This window comes from Sphaerodactylus townsendi, linkage group LG07 (assembly GCF_021028975.2).
Source record: "Sphaerodactylus townsendi isolate TG3544 linkage group LG07, MPM_Stown_v2.3, whole genome shotgun sequence".
Classification (NCBI taxonomy): Eukaryota; Metazoa; Chordata; class Lepidosauria; order Squamata; family Sphaerodactylidae; genus Sphaerodactylus; species Sphaerodactylus townsendi.
This window is the reverse complement of record NC_059431.1, coordinates 33,612,514-33,635,444: the sequence shown is the minus strand read 5'-3', so window position 1 is coordinate 33,635,444 and position 22,931 is coordinate 33,612,514. Positions and strand designations below refer to the sequence as shown.

Below are 22,931 nucleotides of genomic sequence, written 5' to 3'. Positions count from 1 at the left end.
CAAGCCAAGGCAGTTCCCCGCCCTTCCCCCCCATGCCCAGCCAAACCAAGTCACATTTACATCATATCCAGTTCCTGTGACAAATGACTTCAACACTCCTGCTCTAACAACTACACCGCACTGGCTCTCCAACTCTTTTAACCAAGCCACAATCTTATTTTTCCAGGAAACTAAGACTTCCCCAGGTACTTTTGACCTTCAGTTTGATTCAGGCTGAAAGCAAACTGTTTTACCACAGCATGTCTCAGCAATCATAAAGCAAATGAATGTTTATCATACTCAGCTCACTGAAGAATATTATCCCTGAACATTTATTGCTGGAGCAACATGTCAAAACTTAATGCTCCCAAAAGTAAAGCATGTTCTTTCTGAGTCACTGATTAAAAGTAGGAACCAGTAGACTGGAATAAATATATTACAGCTCGAATCCATTTCTGCTTCAAAATATCTAGATTGGCAATACCACTCAAAAAACAAACAGAATATTGGAAAGGTTTATTTAAAATAAATGTTCTAATACAAATAATCGTTTGTTTAGTTTAGCCAACTACACGCTGTTACTTAGAAACAATAAGGTCCTTTCCGCACATGCAGAATAATGCACTTTCAATCCACTTTCACAATTGTTTGCAAGCAAAATCCAGCTGCAAAGTGCGTTGAAAGTGGGTTGAAAATACATTATTTTGCATGTGCAGAAGGGGCCTAAGGCCAGGGTAACTGCCCCAGGGATGGCATTTCTGCCGGCAGAAGCCCATGCCGTTTCCACCAGCAGATTCAGCACCCCCCATGAGGCTCTCAGGATGCATTTATATTGCAAACAGCCTGCACACTAGGTACCAAAGTAGAGCACTTCAATCTTGTTGCATCAGGAAGCTACACCTCCATGTGGGGAATCTATAGACAAGGGCTGTAAGACCACATATGTGAGTGTACTGTGTGCAACACAGGGAATGTGTTTTCTTGTTCACATTAGTTTTTAACTAATTAGCATAAAACTCACAAATTCATTCCTCTTCTTAAAAATAATCTTTATTATCAAATCTAATAAACAGAAAAAAATTCATCCATATTCCTTTTTTCCCTAAAGTACAAGAGGGTTTTTATTTGGTTTTACAATGAGAAATCTCCTTCCCATTTGTTGGAACCAGCTTCAATTTACCTGTTATACTCATGCAAACTGTAGAATGATTTAGTACTTATACATCAAGTTTTCAATGTAGGCAAAATAGGGCTAGTCATGATTATGCTGTCCTACATTAATTCTGGTGAACTAGAGAGAAACTGGGTACAGTAGTGATTTGTCATTTTGAGTTATTTACAGATCGAATTAAAAACAAACACAATAAAGATGCTGCTTTTGGCTCTTATATATTTTTGTGACTCTACAATGAGATACATGCTCTAGTATATGCTTTAACGGTCTAGTTGTACAGGCTGCAGAGCTCCTATTACTTTTGAAAGCCTGCAAAAATGCATGAAACGTGTCACAGTCATCTATAGAGTGACAAACCCTATGGCACAGACTGGTAAACTGCAGTACTGCACTCCAAGGTCTGCATACCACCTGAGCTCAATCCCAATGGAAGCTGGTTTCATGCAGGCAGCTCAAAGCTGACTCAGCCTTCCACCATTTTGAGGTGGATAAAATGAGCACTCAGCTTGATGGGAGTTAAGTGAAGATGACTGGGGCAGTGGCAACCCACCCAGTGGTGGGATCCAAAAATTTTAATCACAGGTTCCGATGGTGGTGGGATTCAAACAGTGGCGCCGCCGCACACACGCACCTCCAGTCCCTATTGGGCAGGGAGGTTGCTTTAGTAACCCCTTCTTGGCACTCAGAAAAAATTAGTAACCACTTCTAAAGAAGTGGGTGAGGAACTTCAGTTGGATCCCACCTCACAGACCCACCCGCATAAACCATAGCCTGCCAACCAGAGTAAAACATCGTAGGGTTGTGACATCCACCCCACATCCAGTCAGCAATGACCTGGTGCTTGCACCTTTACATTTACCTAATTAGCAGAGTAAGATTAGTGGAAACGTTTTCCTGCAGGAAAATATGATTTTCTCTATATAAAGCAAACATCCACAGACATGCTTGGCTTTCCTTGCCTGAACATTACACAACATATTCAGTCCTAAATCTTTCACCTCAGAATAGTCTGCATCATCACAGCAGCAGAGTCATTACCTGGGGAGGGGGGCAGTTTTTCCCTTTGTCTTCAGCTTATTACCCCCAGAAGATTTTTTTCTGAAGAAGTTTGTTTCCATTCATCTTTCCCATGGTTCCCTGCTTCCTTTTCATGTTTCCAACATTCTTACCATTCCCTCCCCCTTCTTCATTTGCTACTTGATTTTTTTGGTGCTTGGATTTGTTCTCCCAAGCATGCTATTAAGAGTCGTTTTCTTTCAACCTTTTTTGCCCTTGGGACCCACCATCCTCTTCACAATCCCTTTTCAGTCCACCTGCAGGGTTCTGTGACAACAGTGACAACAACTTGAAGAGACCTCATAGATAAGCTAATAAGTGCTGGTCACTGCTCAGTAACCTAAAAGCTCAGGATACATATAATGTACACTTCATAGTGAATGAACTGAGAATTATATTTTTAAAATTAATATATGTGACTAGCACATCAACAAATCACTACTGTCCTGCTCAGGCAATTAATGCTGCCATTCTCGCCTCCAGCTGGAAAGCAGAACATTTCCAGCAAGGCACCCAACATGGACCTGGTCCATTTCAAGAACCAGACAGAGGGGTTACTTTGTCCCCTAGGTAGGGGAAGAGGAGCAACAATAGCAACCAAGCAAGTGGGTGACAAAAACAGAATAAATCAGTCTTCTCATGTGGTAGAGTCAGACATAAAAAACAAAATGCCTAGAGGATGTTCATAGCACAGAGAGTTTTCTTTCCATATTACAGGTATCCTACACCTATAGTTATATGTAGTTAGATGGAGACAGGTAATTCCTCAAAGTGAAGCATGATAAGAATCTGGGAACCTGCCTGTTGGGAGTCTGCAGACTTTAGTCTTGAGGATATTCATGCAAGAGCAGAAACTATCCCCACGTGCATGTATGTGTACACACACACTATCTACTTCTGCATACTACGTAGCCTCAAATCTCAATTAAACATTGAAAGCAGAGCTAGCAGAATTCTATAGCCTGCCTTCTTGGGGAATAAATTCACACAGCCTTGCTCTTAGAAAAGAAACAGAAGTTGTTTATTGTAAGATAATTCCACACTGAAGAGGAAGAGAGCAACAATCTACACCATGCTAAACACAAGGAGAACTCCTTTACCCTTGCAGCATTCAGAGATTCAGAGCTCTGACATTGTAAGGGTAAATAAATCCCAAATAAAAGAGAAACACAGGAAGAAATGACAAACATGTAGACTAGGTGACTACCTTCCCGAGAACTGTTTTCCAGCATTGGCTGATCCAGTGAATTATTACATTATTTTGTGGTATGAACCTTATCCAATCAGAAAATAATATAGAATAGTAATGCTTTAGAATGCAAAATAATCAAAAGTACTGCTTGCTTCTGGCACTGCTGTCACTCTGCAATGACATTAGAACAGGTTATTAATAGCTTGCATAGTTAACATTTAACAAAATTCCATCTGTATGTTTCCAAGCAGCATAATTTTTTTCACAATAGGAAGAAAAGCTATGTTACTATCTATTTCATTTAAGAAAATAGACTTGAAGCACTTTGATTCAACCACTTATAGGTAAAACCTACTTCTTGGTGTAAAAAGACTGATCTCATAATCACACTGACTGTTAACTGTCCATGTTCCTTAACAAATCAGTGAAGCATGAAGACTTTTATATGTGGCATACATCTGAAGTCTCCCAGTGTGTGTAAAACACTGTCAAGTTACAAGGGGTATGCAAGGCAAGTGAGATGCAGATATGGCTTGCCACTTCCTTCCTCTGCAGAGTCTTCCTTGGTGGTCTTCCTTCCATGTACTGACCCTGCTTAGCTTCTGATATCTGATCAGATTGGCCTATACCATGCTGCCTTCCCTCCTTCATCTAAACTGGATAAAGTTAATTTGGGACAGGAAATCCAAGTGCCTCCCTACTGTGTCGTTGTGGAAAAAATACTGAAATGGATACATTACTTATCTGAACTACTTGCTCACCAGGCATACAACATAATATCTAGTTCAGGAAAACAGACCAATGATTTCAGAATACTCCTAAAATATGTGTGGGGAGGGAGAAAGAGGGAGAGGGAGAGGGAGACAGAGAGACAGAGATGCAATCAGACCACTTCCAACCTATGATGACCCTATGAATCAATGTCCTCCAATACATCCTATCATTAGCACCCTTGGGTCTTGCAAACTGAGGGTCATGGCTTCCTTTATTGAGTCAATCCATCTCATGTTGGGTCTTACTCTTGGCTTCCTGCCTTCAACCTTTCCTAGCATTATTATCTTTTCCAGTGACTTCTGTCTTCTCATAATGTAAAGTACGTGGCAATACCTCATAGTTTAAGTCATTTTCCAAAGCTTCTAGGAAATGTTTTGGGACTTAATTGTTGATGTAGAGCAGCAGACTTATCTAGAACGCTTGGCAACTAGAGAGAGCCATTGCTTTCACATCCTGCATTTGAGCTCCCAAAGGCACCTGGTGGGCCACTGCAAGTAGCAGAGTGCTGGACTAGATGGACTCTGGTCTGATCCAGCAGGCTCGTTCTTATGTTCTTATGTCTTTTTGGTGGTCCATGGTATTTGTAAAACTGTCCTCCAATATCACATCTCAAAGGAAACTATGTTTTCCCCATCAGCTTTCTTCATTGTTCAACTTTCACACTCATACATAGTAGTAGTGAATACTATGGCATGAATTTACTTAATCTTGGTTACCAGTGACACATCTTTACGTTTAAGAATCTTTTCTAGCTCCTTCATGGCTGTCCAATGTACTTCCAAAGTACTATGGATTTTTATTTTGTTAGGATCCTATCAAATAGTCCACACAACTTTACTCATTTTAACTATGGCTAACTTTTTTTATTTCAGAAAAATAAAAACCTTAACATACTGTGTTATTTAAATTTGTACATATTTTAGCAACCATGGATTTAAAGTGACTGTCTAAGATCTAGGAAACAGAATTGTATTAAATATGTGGGTACCCTTAATCTCTCACAATCATTCCACCAATGAAACTGACAGATGCTGCTGCAAACTACTGAAGTATGCATACAGTCAGACAGCTTTAGACTCTGATCTTAATATTCTCATTGAGTCCTCAACTATATTTATAGCCCTGCTTTGGGGAGGGCACTTGCTGAGCCAATAAGTTAACCAGAATTTCTGCCCAAAGTTCAATCCCCATGGTACCACTATAGCAAAATACTTACACGTTCAAATAAGAAAGAACATTCCAATAAGATGGAGTTGGAGCCAGGCGTTTAGAGAAGGAGCTCCATGGTATTTACCCATTTCAGCTATTATTTCATATCACTTATCAGTTTTAATCAGTAGAAAGTAAGTGACTGAGCATGCATTATAGTGTAGGGGCAGAGATTAAACCATTTGGGCAAAAGAGCCAGGGTACACTTTTAAAGATTCTAAAAACTTTGGAAAGTTAACCCAGTGGGAAAGGCAAGATAACCAGCTTGGGAGCACAAAAACAGGGACAAGTGAGAGAACTGGAGACAGGTGAAACTTTCCATCACATTGGGTCAAGTTGACAGCCAAAGGTCAGGGTCTGAAACTGCAGACTAAAATCTCCAGGATCTCCAAGGCCTCTGGAGACCCCAAAAATCTCCTCAAGAGTCAAGAGCCATAAGGTTGCTGTGGAGACCAGCGCTCCACCAAGCTGATCTCAAGATAAAATCTAATTATCTTGTCTCCTATGGTTGTGCTGCTATTTCCATCTGTGCCTGTAAACCCAGCTGCCTGAGAGAAAGAAGAGCCTTCCTCCAGAGAAGCAGTCAAGTGTGTTGAAGAACAGGAAACTAGGAAGAGACATGGTGCTGTGAAGAACCCCAAGTGGAAGCAGTTACCTTCAGCAAAATTTGGGGGTCACTGGGTCTCGTGGGAAGGTCCTAGTAACCCCAGGTGGGACTGGAGGGTCTCAGGTGAACTCAGAGCACAATCAAAGGACTGAGAAAGACACAGGAATCATCTAGAAGCCCCAAAAATCTCTGAATGGAATCGATCATCATCGTGTCCACTAGGTCACGTCCAACTCAATTGTTTAAGATGATTCAGCAGTTAATGGCTTTATCAGATAGATTTTGCCACAAAATAATAGTGAACTGGCTCTCAGCTGTAGTGGTTTTCCAAGCTATTTCATGGATAAAATCTTATCGTTCCATCAGAACCTTCCAGCTATGATTGATGCAGATAAAGGCCCCTTGCCCGTTTTCTGGTCCTGTTTTAGACCACTTCAGTTGTCTCTCCCAGAACGATGTAGACAGAATACTTGGAGCAACAAAGTCCACCATAGGCCTCTTGGATCCATACTTGTAGAAGGCCAGTGGGGATGCTGATACAACACCAAGTTGTATCTGCTAATGTTTGTTGTGAGGGGGGAAGGGCAAGGAGATTGTAAGTCCCTTTGAGTCTCCTATAGGAGCGAAAGGGGGATATAAATCCAAGCTCCTCCTCCTCCTCCTCCTCCTCCTCCTCCTCCTTCTCCTCCTCCTCCTCCTCTTCTTCTTCTTCTTCTAATGGATGGTTATCTGGAAGCCACCTCAGAGGTCCTGGCCAGTTGTTGGGAACCATGGTGGAATAGATAAAAGAGAGTCTTCTGACGCTGAATCCAGTGAAGATGGAGGTCATGTGGCTGAATTGGAGGGGGTTGACTGGGGAGTGCCAGTTGCTTAACCTGGACGGTATTCAGCTGACAGCTGCATTGACTGTAAAGAGCTTGGGTGTGTTTCTGAATGCTTCTTTGTCAATGGAGGCCTAGGCAGTGCATACCACTTGGGTGGCATTTTTCCATCTTCGCCAGGCAAAGCAACTGGCACCCTATGTTTCCCAGACCAACCTAGCTTACTGTGATCCACGCAATGGTCACCTCTAGGCTAGATTACTGCAATTTGCTCTAACCAGGGATACCCTTGGGTTTGCTCCAGAGGCTCCAACTGTCCAGAAGGGTCCTTACAGGGTCCTTGTGGTGGATGTTTATTCAACCTGTGCTCCGTCAGCAACACTGGTTTCAGCTAGAGAACCAAATCAGATTCAAGGTTCTTGTACTAATGTCTGGGATTACATTGTCTGGGATCAGTGTACTGGCGGGGCTATCTCTCTTGTTATATCCCCCAAAGATCACTCTGTTCAGCTAATTCCAACTTACTGGTGGTCCCTGGCCTACGAGAAGTCTGGCTTGCCTCGACCAGGGCCAGGGCCTTTTCAGCTCTGGCCCTAGCCCGGTGGAAAGCACAGTCTGAGGAGACCTGAGGAACCTTATGCAGGTCCGGAAGACCTGCAAGACAGAGTTGTTCTGCCAGGCATATGGTTGTGGCAGCTACAGCTAACCATCTAGGTCCCACCTTCAATCTCTGATTATCAATTCTACTAGTTCCATCAGGACCCCTTGGTGCTGCTGTTGTCTGTGTTTATTTAAATTTTACTGAACTGGAAACTTAAAAGGCAATGCCATTAGATGTTTTTTTTTAAATGTTGTATAGAACAATTGTAAAGTTGTGTGTTATTGTGTGTGTGCACCTGCGTTGCATGCACACGTCATACTAAACCTGGAAGGGCGTGGGCAGCATATTAAATACAATGAATAAAAATAAAGAAAAGAAAGAAGTAGCTCTTGAGCTTCTTTCCATTTTCACAAGTAGTTATGCAAGATTCCCAGTGATTCTGCTTCCCACCTACAGACTGTCCACATTGCATCCCATGCTGTTCAAGCAAACTATAGAATATTGCCTCCCCCCAATAAAAATTCCCCTTTTATGGGACAAAGTAAGAAAGGGAAGGTGAAGAACTTTTGTTCAGTAGCACAGCTCTGCTGGATACAAGAGAATTCATGTGTGAAGGAGGAAGAGAATGGGATAACATGCAAACTGCATTATGTTCCCAATGTCTGAGATTGGGAATGTTGGGTTCATACTGGAACAAGGACCTTAAATTCTTCTAAACAAAGAATCTGCTAAATCTTTAGCTAGAGAAAATTTGAAGAAGAAGAAGAAGAGAGAGAAGAGAGAGAAAGAGAGAGAGAGAAGGGAGAGAGAGAGAAGAGAAGAGAGAAGAAGAAAGAGAAGAGAGAGAGAAGAAAGAAGAGAGAGAAGAGGAGAGAGAGAGAGGAAGCAGCAGCAGATGTGGAGAGGAGGAGAGGAGGGAGGATGGAGGAGGGAGGAGGAGGAGGAGGGAGAGGAGGGAGAGGAAGAGGAGGAGGAGGAGGAGGAGGAGGGAGAGGAAGAGGAGGAGGAGGAGGAGGAGGAGTTTGGATTTACATCCCCCCTTTCTCTCCTGTAGGAGACTCAAAGGGGTTTACAATCTCCTTGCCCTTCCCTCCTCACAACAAACCACCCTGCTTAAGAGGTGGGTTAAGAGGAGCTGAGAGAGCTCGAAGCTGTGCTGTGTCTAGCCCAAAGGTCACCCAGGTTGAGGGGCGTGTGTGTGGGAGTGCACAGGCTAATCTGAATTCCCCAGATAAGCCTCCACAGCTCAAGCGGCAGAGCGGGGAATCAAACCCAGTTCCTCCAGATCAGAATGCACCTGCTCTTAACCACTACGCCACTGCTGCTCCTAACAAGTCACAATCCACAGCTCACCTCATAACTTCTGTGCCAGTAGTTAGTTACTGGCACAGAAACTTTTCCTTCTAGGAAAGGAAGATTCCATCTGCTGCTCAGTTGTAATGCATTGGAATCTGATAGTGGGTAGACTGACATAACAGTTGATGCAAAGCTCCTTTATCCACACAAACAGACAAGGTACTCGTTTTCCTGCCTTACAACTTCTGGCCTTGCCATACACGTCCTGGATTAGATACATATCCACTACACAATGAGAGCTTTGTCACTATCACTAAAAGCTCCATAAAGGTGACAATGGGGAAAGTTTTGGATGAAAACACAGAATACAGAAAATTATCACAGTATTATGGGCAATAGAGAAAGTACAATCACATGATGAGAAAGGGTGGAGCTTGTTTCACTTTCTACTGAAGTTAGAAACTTAAAGCTTGGCGAAGACTCTATATAAAATCGATATAAAATGGAGGTCAATCTACTTTGTTTTCAGTTCATAACTGTTACAACTGAAGGACTTTTTAGAACAAATTTATACAAATCTAGAAACAGGTAAATAATGAAAACACAAGACAAAAAAAAAGGCAACCATGAATGCAAGTGCTGACACCCATATTCACTTTCACTATTCTCCCATCTGACTCTGGTTGAGAAGTGCAGTCTTAACCAGCACAGGAAAAAATGCTCTTGAATGTTCCTCCCAAAGTAGGACATCTGGAAAACAATCCCCTAGAAGTGAATGAACTACATTATACAATAGCTTACTTCTACTAACGTTTCACAGGTACGACATGAGAGGCAATCTTCAGTTGCAAATGCAAAACATGCAGAATTGTGCTCTGAGAAATCCAGGAAAAGCACTAAAATAAACTGAGCCAAAGGTAAATAGCGACAGATTGTACCCAGTTTCCAAGGATAAAAATCTGTTTACAAATAATAATCATAAGGCTTAGATTCTGCAGAAAACATCCATTATGGAAGGGATTGCCATTGGTTAACTGGGGTTTCCTCACTACAGGCAACCCCCCCCCCCCCCGAAATACTGCTCCTGGGGGACAGGGCACCTAAGCAATAAAAGAGAATTGTAGGTCAGGTCAAAAGAGGGAACTGGCAAAAAAATCCATGGAAATCTTCTAGCGGGTCCAACACAACAATTACACCTACATTAGACTAAGTGTTAAAGTATATGTGAGGCATAGCATGAGTTTCTAGCATGTGTTTCCTAAACTGAACTGTGCTTCTTCACACACACTCCCCTACCAGATGCCTCTTGACAAATACAAGCCAGTTAAGCTCATCTGAATCCATTGGTTCTTGTACTGTTAGTCACTGTCCTGCCACTGTTTTTAAAAACTGAAATAGATTTAGCTCAAGAATAAAATCTTCACATTTCATAAGCAAATTATAATTTTAGGTTTTTGTTTTTAATTAGGCAACTTCTGAAAATAAGAATTACACAAATCTTGAAGGCTCTTTATAAAACATTTCTTTGGGTAAATATCAGATTTTTAAAAATATATATACACAACCAAATCTTACTCTTGGCTTGTATTGTTTCACCTCTCTTCCTCCTACCTGTATTCCAGATAACTAAGTCCCCAAAGAAAGGAAAGCCAACAGAACAGTTAAAAAAGCATGGAACTCAAAACAGTGAGGCAGGAAGTACAGAAGAATTATTCACCAGCATTATTAGCCATTCACCTATGATATTTGGTCAACTATTGTTTAAATGGTTAGAAATTTACAACATAAAGACAACAGCCAAGGAGACCAAAAACACCTCCTACATCCTCAGTTTTTACCTCTGTGTTCGACGAAGTCTGTTTCCACTCCTTAAATGAGGCAGAGTCAAGTTTGAGAAAACACTCCAAAAGTTTGGATCAGACATATCCATCGTCCTCTCTTTCAAAAAACAAAAGAACTAAAAAAGGAATGTCATTTTCAGTTCCACTGTCCTTTTTTTCCCCGTGGAAAATGTAAACATGGACTTTTCTTAAAAGCCACTTCCAAACATAGCAAAGCAGCTAGATCCTTTACACTTCCTCAACAGTTAACAACTTTCTTTCCCCCAAAGCTTCAAAGAAAACAACTTTGCTCTTTACTCTGGAGACCCCACTATGTGTGCTGACAAGCAGTAAATAATAATTACGATAGTTTTAGCCTCCCGTTCGGCTGAAAACCCTGTCCTTGTAGAGTGATTCAGCCTCCAAGGTACTTTGTCATGTTTGGGAAATACCATTTAGATGAAACAGAAGGGGGAGCCATAATGTTTGTTTCCTTTTATAGTGCTCTTGACTATCGTAACTAGACCATGCATTTCAGCTGAAGGAATATGATTCAGCAAACATTAATTTTTCATCACCCGTTCTATAAGAAGACTAATACTTAAGATCACTGAAAGATTGCACCCCCCCCCAAGCAATTTTAGAAATGAGCCCATCTCTGAGAGACTTTTCCAAGACTTAAACCTGTCACCTTTGATCTGATCTTTCTGATTACCAGGGTGAAAACAATGTCAGGGGTCTGGTTTATCACACAAGTAACCCCCTTCCAAAGCAGAATCCTCATCTCTCTACTACAATTAAATAATTTTCACACCAGTCTAATAATCACAGGTACAAGGATCTCAGTTAACAGATTTCACGGAATGAAATGGACATGTTCAGTGCCAACAACTTATGAATATTTGTTTACGAATATTTCCTCCGTATGCATCTTTATGCTACCTGTGTTTTTTTCCCCCACAGGTAAATGTCAAGGCTGGGGGAGAAGGATCTGAAAACAGTTTGGGAGAAATTGAGTTAGTGAGCTAAATCCTCTTTCCCAGTCCTGCAGAGACTGTGGTCCCATCCAGGAGATATTTTTAAAAAAACACACAGTAAAAACACTAAATTGATACCGATTTCTCCAGTGACAGTTACTCAAAACAAAAATACCTTCTGTCATTACATTTTTTACTTGGCCCCCAAAAGAGCTGTTTATAATGAGACTGTTACTATTACGGTACGCCTACAAAGGGAATGTCTAGTACATGCTGCTCATGATTAAAATAAGAATTCAGGGAATAAAATAAGAATTCAGGGAATTTAAATATTATCCTACAGGAAAGTGACACTAGCAAAATCAATCTAATTTTGAGTTACAGGACTGATCCTGTTTTCATGCTGAGACCTGATTTGTAATGAGCAAGACTTAAGAGACTAATAATGTGGATGGGGTGCTCAGACAATGCATGGGAAAGTGTGACAGTAGCCTTCTCACAACCAGACCGCCCCACCCAGCAGAGCATTTTAAAAAATTAGGGTGGGGCAGAAGAAACTATTCAATGAATACAGCTACACACCCCATACTTTCTTCCACTTCCAAGCACCTTGATACTTCACCCACTCATTAGTCCTAAGGCAAGCATAATTTTATCCACTGAGTCAGTGCAATATAGTGGGTTAATGTGTCAGATTAGGGTCTGGCAGACTTAGTTTTAAATCCTCACTTTGCTATAAATCTCACTCTCTCCAGTTTAACTTACCTGATAGGCCTGTTGAGAGGATAAAATAGGAAAAAAAAGACCCTAAATATTGCCTGGAACTACTTAGAGGAGGGGAAGGATTACATTATACTGAGTAGATACACTGTTTTTAAAGTTTATAGTACAACAGCTGCATCTGTGCTATGACTACTCATTGGTAAGACTTATCTCTAATCAATCTTGTCTTTTTGTAAACCTTACCATCACGTCTCATGCATCCTTTAGTTTTCATGACTACTCTTCCACCTATTTCAGCTTGTGCTCTATCATTCTTACTCCTCCACACTTTACTGATATTATATTGAGTTTGCCTAAGCCACTAGCGAAGGAAGGAAGGAAGGAAGGAAGGAAGGAAGGAAGGAAGGAAGGAAGGAAGGAAGGAAGGAAGGAAGGAAGGAAGGAAGGAAGGAAGGAAGGAAGGAAGGAAGGAAGGAAGGAAGGAAGGAAGGAAGGAAGGAAGGAAGGAAGGAAGGAAGGAAGGAAGGAAGGAAGGGGGGAAGGAAGGAAGGAAGGAAGGAAGGAAGGAAGGAAGGGGGGAAGGAGGGAAGGGGGGAAGGGGGGAAGGAAGGAAGGGGGGAAGGGGGGAAGGAAGGAAGGGGGGAAGGAAGGGGGGAAGGAAGGAAGGGGGAAGGAAGGGGGAAGGAAGGGGGAAGGAAGGGGGAGGGGGGAGAGGGGAGGGGGAGGGGGAGAAGGAAGGAAGGAAGGAGGGAACTGAATCACTGCCCACAATAAATCAGAGAGAAATATATGATATAAACCTTTATGTCTATAAAAATGTGTCTCCTTTGCTCTTCTAGATCTTTCTTGAATGCATAGGTGATTCTCCTGCTTATTTCTAAATCAATTTCTGACCTATCATGCTTTCTTTTCTTTTTTTGAAGGAAGGGGCTTAGTTCTCACCATATTGCTCTCAGCTGGTTAACTTATGTCTAGACTGTTCCAGTTCAAAGTGCAAATATATATTTACATCCAGGAACTCAACATTTCCTGCATTTGGAAACCTAGTTGTCAGAGGAATGGGTTGTAGGCAAACTATCTCCATGAAATACTAGCTGATTATCTGACAAAGTGCTTTCCACTGATGAGCACTCATTAATACAAGTCTCCACAGGCAATCTGAAGGGGCAATAATGGACATAAAGGCTTGCCATCTCATCTGCTGTTTATGATAACTAGCAAAGAAAAGAAGGGGGAAGAATATGTCAACCAACAGCAATTAAGTAGACCCAGCAGAAATCCAACTCCCCAACATATTTAGAAACAAAATTACACTTTTATCTGTAATAGTAAATAAATCAACATTGTATGAACACAATACAACTACATTAGTACCAGTGACAGTGTCAAAATGTTTCGAGCTGGTGAGCTGCCAGAGCCCATAGGGGCCTCTACCACACACCTCCCCTGATACCTGCACAAACATCTTTCCCTGCCTGCCTGCCTGTTACAACTTCATCACCCAGGCTCCCAGCTGCACATACTGCCCCACAACTCCAGGAAAGGGTATGCAGAGAGCAGGTGCTGGGAAAGCTCACAAGGGGGGGGGGGGGAGGAAAAATGCATAGGCCGGAGGATGGACACATGAGGGTATGGATATGGCAGAAGACCTAATAGTAGGCAGGGGACCCTAGACATTTTCTGTCTGGTGCACCCAAAACAGGAACCAGCCCTAAATAATTTCCTTCTGAATAATTCATGACCAAAGACTAGCTCATTAATATATATATTTTACATTTTCTTAATCACAGATAACTAATATCAGCAGATGGGAAGAAACACCCACTGTCTATTGACCTTTCATTAAATTTATTCCGAATTAGTTATTCTACACCAATTTACTATTTCATAACTTTACAAGAATTGTGATAAACTAAGGACAAAAGCAAGACACCATAACCTTACCTACGACTATTTCCCGGACCCCCAGCTCAATTCTTTGTAGCTTGCCTGGAGTGCTCTTGATGGGCATGCTGAGGCCTCTCCCCCCACAGTGTGAACTCACTGCCTCAGCTGGAGCTGAGGCCTTCCCCCTCCCTATAAACAGCCTGGGGCAGGGTGACCTGTTCAGTCCTGGCCACTGGCACCAGGCTCCCTGCTGACTTACTCAAGAATAGGCCAGACCTGTGACGACCCCAAAGCACTTAATTTTACCTCAGAGTTCAAGAAGTTGAAGGGGGATCACATTGATCATTAACTTCCAAGAGCTTCTCATTCTAAGCAACCACCATGGCCTTGGAAGAACAGTCAACAAGGATCGTAAAACTCCCCAGGGTATTCAGGAAATCAGGTGGATCCATTAGTCTCTGGCTAGTTTTTGGCTAGTGGCACCAAACTTTCAGGGTATCATCAGGTGACACACATGATGATACCAGCCAAGTTTGGTAAAGTTTCGTTCAGGAGGTCCAAAGTTATGGACCCCCAAAGGGGTGCCCCCATCCCGCATTGTTTCCAATGGGAGCTAATAGTAGATGGGGCTACATTTTGAGGGTCCATAACTTTGGACCCCCTGAACCAAACTTCAGCAAACCTGGGTGGTATCACCAGGATAATCTCTTGCTGATACCAGCCAAGTTTGGTGATGTTTGGTTCAGGGGATCCAAAGTTATGGATCCCCAAAGTGGGAGCTCCCATCCCCCATTGTTTCCAATGGAAGCTAATAGTAGATGGGGGTCCTTTTGAGGGTCCATAACTTTGGACCCCCTGAACCAAACTTCACCAAACCTGGGTGGTATCACCATGGGGGTCTCGTAAACATACTCTGAAATGTTGGTACTGCTAACATAAACATTCCTCCCCTGACAGGCACCCTCAAATTTCCCCCCGATTCTTCCTTTAAATCACCCCTCCCCTTCTGAGTGGATTTAAGGGAGAATCGGGGCTTACAGAGCTAGTTTACTGTTTTTCTTTGAAATAAATATTCAAAAACATTTAACCTATTGATGCCTCAACTAATGTAATTTTATTGGTATCTATTTTTATTTTTGAAATTTACCAGTAGCTGCTGCATTTACCACCCTCGACTTATACACGAGTCAATAAGTTTTCCCACTTTTTTGTGATAAAATTAGGTGCCTCGACTTATATGCGGGTCGACTTACACACGAGTATATACGGTACCCCTTTCAAGTCCAGGAGAAGTGAAACATTTTAAAAATGTAATAAATCCATACATGTGTAACTGTGCCTCTGAGCCCAAGTCCTTGGAGTAGTGGAAGCACAAAAATGTAATAAATCCATATATGTGAAAACTGTGCCCCTAAGCTAAAAACACTTTTTAATATAAATGTACTTTTAAAATTATGGCTAAATTGGAGATTTGACCTCAATGTTTAATAAGTAGAGTACTATTAGAAGTTTAGATAGGTTTTTAAAAATTAACAGCACCTTTGTGTTAGTGTGGTTAACGACAATTGCTGAATTTTTCCCAATCTGATTATCTTTAAAATGCAAAAATTAAAAATAAATGATCTGCTTTTATATATGGATATGTTTGTGCAAAAATCATTGAAATTGTATCTCAAGTTTCTAGTACAGTGCAACTGAATTTACGATGGAAAATTAAATAGGACCAACCAAATTCATGAGGAGAAATATTATAGTAAGGATTTTTTTTTTAACAAAGCTTCGCCCTAATCACAATGTTGTCACTCCCCCTAGCGGTTAGAAAAGAAGAGCATGGCTTTGTTGTTGTACACCATATGATTTCAAACCCTTATGCAAACATCCATGGAAATATTAATATCCTCCAAAATACATAACTGGGACTCCAAATAAACCACCAGAAAGACAACATGCTCTCAACCTTGGCTGATTTTAAACCCTTGAAAATACTTCCCAAACATCTGAAAATGGTAGATCAGATCAAGGGAAATCCCAACAATATTTCTTGAGAAGTACCTTAAAAGATATTACCACTCACATTAGAAAATGACATGCCTGATGGAATGGGAAGAGGCCAGTAGCAGGAGGTAAGATGGCCAATGGAGCTTCTGGGTGGGAAAAACCAATTACCAAAACTGACCTCAGATTATTAGTAGAAGATTTCATAAAGCAAACAAATAACTTAATTTCTAAACTTACTTTCTAATGGAATTTATGAAGCCAAAAATTTAGAAAATTAGAAGTACACTTAAGGAAGTTCTCTTCATTGCCAACAGTGCGAAATACTTGAATATTGTGTTAGAAGTGAGGTACGTGATTTGCAGCTCTCTAAAAATCAGTTAAAACTTAAAATTGGAAATCTTAAAAACTGAAGATACATAAATACTTTTATGGAGTTCTTCAGAAAAAAGAAATGAAATTTCCTAGTGAAACAAATCAGTTTGTAGAAGTGGAAGAGACAGCAGCTCCTGACACTTAGCGAGCATACAGATTGGGCCCTCTCACAGAGAAACATGGACTTTGTTTCAAGATATAATCTAAAAGGCAATCTATGAAACAGGACTAAAACCCAATAGGCTGTTTAATAGACTATTCCCTCATAGATGAAATGCAAGGAATATCCATTTTGTGAAAAAAATCTCTTGCAAAATTTGCAGATTTTTCAAAACTTATCAGCTATACAATATTTCTCATACATCTCACAAAGATAAAAAAGTTAACAATTAACATCAGACTAACAGAGCACAACAACCTGTTAGATCATGTAGATTTAATTTTAAAAATCCTTAAATGATCAGATTCTTTGAAAAGATGGCTTCCCAACAGAATTCTTGAGTCAGTTCAGCAATAAAATACCAATGCCCCCAAAATTATCTATTTAATTATATTTTGGGAGGAGGGCAGAATCCTGGAGACATGGTGAGAGGCATGAAATGTGGTCATACTCAAAGAAGGTAAGGTCTTCATATTGTTCCATTTCCCTTCTGCTCAGGAAAATTTCACACCAGGATAACATGGACAATTCAAACAGAATGCAATAAATCAGTAGCTACCCGTTGCCTAAAAAGGTAAAATAATAAAAAATGAGCAAGTCTTGAGAATAAAATCCCATATTAGAATCTGGGATTTTATTCTCAAGATTTACTCATTTTTTAATTATTTTATCTTTTCAGGAGTTCCCTCCATACAGTAAATAGGAATCAACCTAACATTAAAAAGTTGGCTCATGGCTATTAAAGTTCACTGAGTATGTCTGAAACCAGGGTATCGTATGTATATTTCGTAAATATGCCAATACAAAGTATATTAGCACACTAATATAAATAAATAAAATAACAGCCTAGACGGCTGTCTGTGTCCTTTTTATTATGTGTGCATTTGATGATATATACATGGTGGGAACTAAAAGATTAAAAGTGAAGGACTGGTGACAATGCATCTAATCAAGCCAAAAATAAAATAATTGAAATAACAGTATCACTGCTTATGGCAGATAAGTGGTTTTTTCACTTCCTACCTTCAGGGAACCCTGTCCAAATTTGCTTCTCTGCTAAGGAATCCTTGTTGTCTGTCACAAAACCACATTTAATGTTATTGTTTCCACAAGCCTTTACATGGTCTGTAATGCTGCAAGTCATATGCCTTCTGGCCTTCCATGCCTTTTGGCCTTCATGAACACCTCAGGCGACCTCAAGTTGTGCTCTAAAACATACTTAACCATCACACTGCAACAATCAATACAATATCTTTCAGGAAATCTTGTCTCCCTTTAAATAAGAAATTCTAGAAGCGCTTCTGAAGTCCAGAGTTCACCAGAACGCACTTTCCAAACTATTTTAATTAATGTTGCTTTCTTTCTGATTGAAAACTAAACTGATGCTGAATGCCCATTAGACTAATTAAATATTGCATCTGTTGCAGATTCTTTGCTTACTGGGCAGGCAGAACAGCTCCACATTTTACAAGGCAGCTCACTGTGAACATGAGAAATGTGAAACGACACTGAACGTTGATCATTTGTGTACAATATGGGCTGCAATGAACACAGCATATACACATCTTCTGTAAGTGTGTAGGCATGCTAAGCTTTTTCTTCACATGCTTGCCACACTTTATACCAGCAACTGTTGTCCCCCTGGACTGTTCAATAATGACACTTCATGTTCAAACAATTTCCTTTATTGAAAACAGCATCAGGTTTAAGCATTTAGAGTTCCATTGACAGCAATGCAAAAACAGCTTCCATTATACCCTCCATCCATTCCCCCCTTCTACGTCGATTGACACCACTGTTTTGTGCCAGTTCCCAAGGGAAAACATTTTCATTTTCAAGGCAAAGGCACAGCCTTCACCAAAGAAAAATCAATTTCCCCCAACGCTTTGAACTATGGATGTCAGCAGTGGTCTAACGAGCTGATTAGCCCATGCCTAAAAATAAACTAAAAAGGACACAAGAGGAAGCAGTCCCAGACAGAGGATCCCACATCCCAGTTGGGAGACATGATAGGATTGGGCTGGAACAGTGCCCAATCTTGACAGCAACTAGGGCTGCCAAACTCCAGATCGTGGCTACAGACTTCCCACTATTACAACTGATCTCCAGGTGACAGGATTCAGATCACCTGGAGAAAATGGTCACTTTAGAGTATGGACTTTGGCATTATACCCTCCCCAAACCCATCCTCCTCAGGCTCCACCCCCAGAATCCTCAGGTATTTCTCAACTCATTAAAACTGTGAGGGTTTTAATAAGGATTTTATTGCTGGACACCGATTTATTGTACTGATCGCTGAATTTTAATGGATTTTTAGTAATTTTTAGTTAATGGAGCCTGTGTTATTTATTATCCTGTATTTTGCTTATTTGATCCATCTGTTTTGGTCGTATTTTGTTGTGAAATTGTGTTGTGCACTGCCAAGAGCCCTTCGGGGTAGGGCAGTATACAAAACCCAATAAAAAAACAGACAGGCAGACAGACAGACAGACAGACGGACGGACGGACGGACGGACGGACGGACGGACGGACGGACGGACGGACGGACGGACGGACGGACCTGGCAACCCTAAGCAGAACCCTGGTGTACTCTGGCTGCTATATAAAATACAAGTAGACTCTTAGTTATGAACTCTGAGTTACCAACACTCCATACTTACAAACCTAGAAATCCCCAGACACCATATGAAGTCACTGAAACTAAAGCTCCGTGAACTGACTGGAGCTGGAATGGCAAAAGTTGGGGACCATGTGTGTGAGTGACTCAAAGAAAGGGAAGTGAGTGACTCAAAGAAAGGGAGGAACTGGGATAGAGTGAGGGATCTGAAAGGCTCAGCGCCCAGCCAGCCAGGAATGACATCCCTGCAAAGTGTGGTTCTGTCTGGAAATTTGAGATGGAAGCAGTGGCAAACCTCAAAAGACTGCTAAAGTGACATAACAAATCTGAAAACATGTGAGGAAGTTCACAAGGAGAACAAGGGCCATGCAGCTGGTGGCTGGAGATGTGCCTTCCTTAGCTGGCAAAGATGCAGCTCTTGAAGGAATCAGTCCATTGAGTTCCTGCCTGCCTGCATTAAGAATGGACAGTCAACCAGAAGGGATAGGCTGTTATTTATTTAACTATTTATTTTGTAATTGCAAAGTCGCCAAGCACTTGATGCCAGTATGGGACTCTACTTGGAAAATATATGTGGAAAATGGCAGTCAAGTGTGCGTAAGATTGAAGGTGTAAGTTTCGGGAAATGGTGGGCCTCTGCCTTCATGCCTTTTTCCTAGCCCTAAATGGGCCCTAATAAGACACAAAATGTATTTATTTATAAATATTTATACCCCCCTTATAACCTTATACCAGCATTTCTAGATGGCTTACACCTTGAAGAGTAAAAGCAATTAAAACACCATAAAATATAAATAACAATGGCAATTAAAACAACAGTAAAATGGCATTAAAATTACCTGCTGGGTAAGGTAATTAGGGGATTTGGAGTCAGGTGTCATCAATATGCGGATGACACCCAGCTCCATTTCACCAGAGACAGATCACCCCATGTGCTGGATCAATGCCTGGAAACAGTTGTGGGTTGGATAAGGACCAACAAAATGAGGCTGAATCCAGACAGGGCAGAGGGTCTCTGTGTTCCGGGCTCCCAAGACTACAAGATCAGGTGGCACCCCATTGTGGGTGGCATTGCATTGCCCCAGAAGGACTGGGTAAGACATCTGGGAGTACTCCTGGAGGTTCAGGTGATGGCAGTGGCCAAGAAGGCCTTCCAGCAGCTCTATCAGTTTCCCAGCTCTGTCCATTTTTGGACAAAGGGGACCTGGCCACAGAGTTACATGGTGTGGTAACCTCTCAATTGGACTACTGTAATGCAATCTATGTGGAGCTGCCCTTGAAGATGATCTGGAAGCTAGAGTTAGTGCAGCATGTGATAGCTAGGCTTCTGCCCCTGTAATCTGGCTGCTAAAACTGTACAGCACACTTACTTCTATTGCCTGTTCTATGATAAAATTTGAGTGAAGTATATAAACCCCTTTTTAAGACAGAGGGCCGAGCTTTCTGATAGCTCTGCCACATCCTGTAACAATAGTTTTATTCTACAGTTATTTTATTATCTGTCTTGTTTATTTACTGCACGGAATTGCAACAGTATTGTTTTCCTCAATTTCTCCTTGCAAACAGTATTTCAGCAGGATTGTGGGCTAAAAAGGCTACGGTGGGCTACCTTGGGAACCTAATCTACTTTCTTATATGCATCTTTTATGGGGAAATGTATTCTGAGTTACGTTCTGAATACAACTTGTTCAAAAGTTATGGACTTGCTGTATTGAGTAGTTCTCAACAACCAAATCTTAACTGGAAAGTATGTCAGTGTGTGTTACAATTGTGTTTTCTTTGGTGGAGAATACAAGATTTTGAATAATTGGCACAGAGTTGTGTCAAAGGGAATTAGGAACAGGCAACAATGGCTGAAATTCATATTGCCTGTAGCAAAACTTCAGACCTGCTATAAAGCCAACCATATTCATAGTTAATCATTCTAATAGTGAAGTCCTATGAAAGCTACTCCAGTTTAAGTCCACAGAAATTAATAGGCTTAGCCAAGAGTAACAAAGGATGCCCTGTACATTTGATAGCATACTTAAGCTCTGACCTACTAAAAGTGATGTTCACTCTCTATAAGCTTCAAAACAGCAAAGCTATATCCCAGACACCCAGAACTCCCAAAATAAAATATACTAGAACCAAAAATATATTAAGTTGATATATGAAGTTATACAACCAACACTTCCCTTCCAGCCCTCCTCTACTCATGGCCCGTGAAAAGAAACAGAACAGCTGCTGCAGAAAGATAAAACTTTTAAACAAACATTCATTTACTCACAGATATGCAAAAGTATGATAAAACAAGGCTTACGAAATGAAAACAGGAATACAAAGACTTGTTACATTTAATTATTTCCTAGTGCTTCATTTAAGATTGCAAGACTTAGCTTTTAAATCTTCATAGCTGCTATTGTCTAAATCTTATTAAAAATAGTATTGAACAGAAAAAACACATTAATGATTTGTCAGATATCAAACCAAAAGCTGAAAATCAGAGACAGGCTTCACAAATTCTGAGCTACAGCAAAAAGAGACCTTTTATTCACATTGAAACCTAAAGGTGTGCAATTTTGATTAGATCAGTCACAAGCACAAACCACAGTCTAAATTGATCATATAATGGGATTCAAAGAGGCCATGGTTGTTTGTTTATTTGATTTCCTGACCCAGGTCAACTCAGGGAGGCTAACATTTAAAATACACAATCAAAATGGAAAACAAAATAGAGGTTAACAATTAAAATCGTGACCAAACACCTTTATAAAGCTAATACCAATAATAATGATGGGGAGATCAATCAGGGAAGAGACAGGAAGAAAAGGAGGGGAAGAGAAAAGAAGGGGAAGGGATACACAAGGAGGGAAGAAATGGGGAGGGAAGAGACTGAAGGAGAGAAGCCAGCTAGAATGGAATCTTGGCTGTCTGTGTCCATATGTTTTGATGTCTACACAGAAATGCAACATGAAGAGGGGCTTTCATGTAAAGGAGTCTATGTACCTGATACACCAAAGCATGCCCTCACCATGATAGCCCCAGGATAGCCTATTTTCATCAGATCTCAAAAGTTAAGCAAGGGCAGATCTGGTCTGAATTTGGATAGGTGATCTCCAAAAACTAGCAGGATTGTGATGTAGAAAATAGGCAACGGCAAACCATCTCTGAATGTCTCTTGCCTTAAAAACCCAACAGGGTTGTCGTAAGTCAGCTGAGACTTGAAAGCCCCCCCCAACATACACACACAAACCATTAACACACAGTTGATGGCCTTTAGTACAAGCAGCCCCACAACAACAACAACAGCAGCAGCAACGACCGGCTGGGGAAAGCCCGGACGATGCAGGCTTACCAGAGGCAGCATTTGGGCTTGTGGAGGCAGCGGCGTTTGGGCTTGTGGAGGTGGTGGAAGTGGCCCTCCAGGAGTAAGAATGCCAGGGCAGGATGCGTTTGTTCGTGAAGGAATCATGCTCGTCAGTCGAGGCTGTGCATGCCTCAACAAGAACATGGCGATGGTGGGGCAGTGGCCCCTCCAGATGGAATCGCTTTAGCTCACTGATGACATAGTTTGGTGGACACTATTACCTATTGAAGATGCTTACTGCAGGGAGGGGGTTCGGTGTAAAAAGCTGCTAGAGGCCCAACACCCCATTTTGGAGCCTCTTGGGGTTTGGGATTACCCA

At 41.2% G+C, this 22,931-nt stretch overlaps 1 protein-coding gene across 10 annotated transcripts in view; it reads right to left on the bottom strand.

Annotated features, from left to right (window-relative positions):
• The window catches only part of MAST4 (microtubule associated serine/threonine kinase family member 4), a 312,250-nt gene that overhangs the window by 117,745 nt on the left and 171,574 nt on the right, over nt 1-22,931 (bottom strand). For 2 of the 10 annotated variants that reach the window (XM_048502659.1, XM_048502660.1), the window contains exon 1: nt 10,548-10,954. The exons of the other annotated variants lie outside the window; for them this stretch is intronic. In XM_048502659.1, coding sequence (XP_048358616.1) covers nt 10,548-10,639 — 92 coding nt within the window. In that variant the 5' untranslated portion in view covers nt 10,640-10,954. Of the gene's footprint in view, nt 1-10,547; nt 10,955-22,931 lie in introns of those variants that run through there. 10 annotated transcript variants of the gene reach the window in all.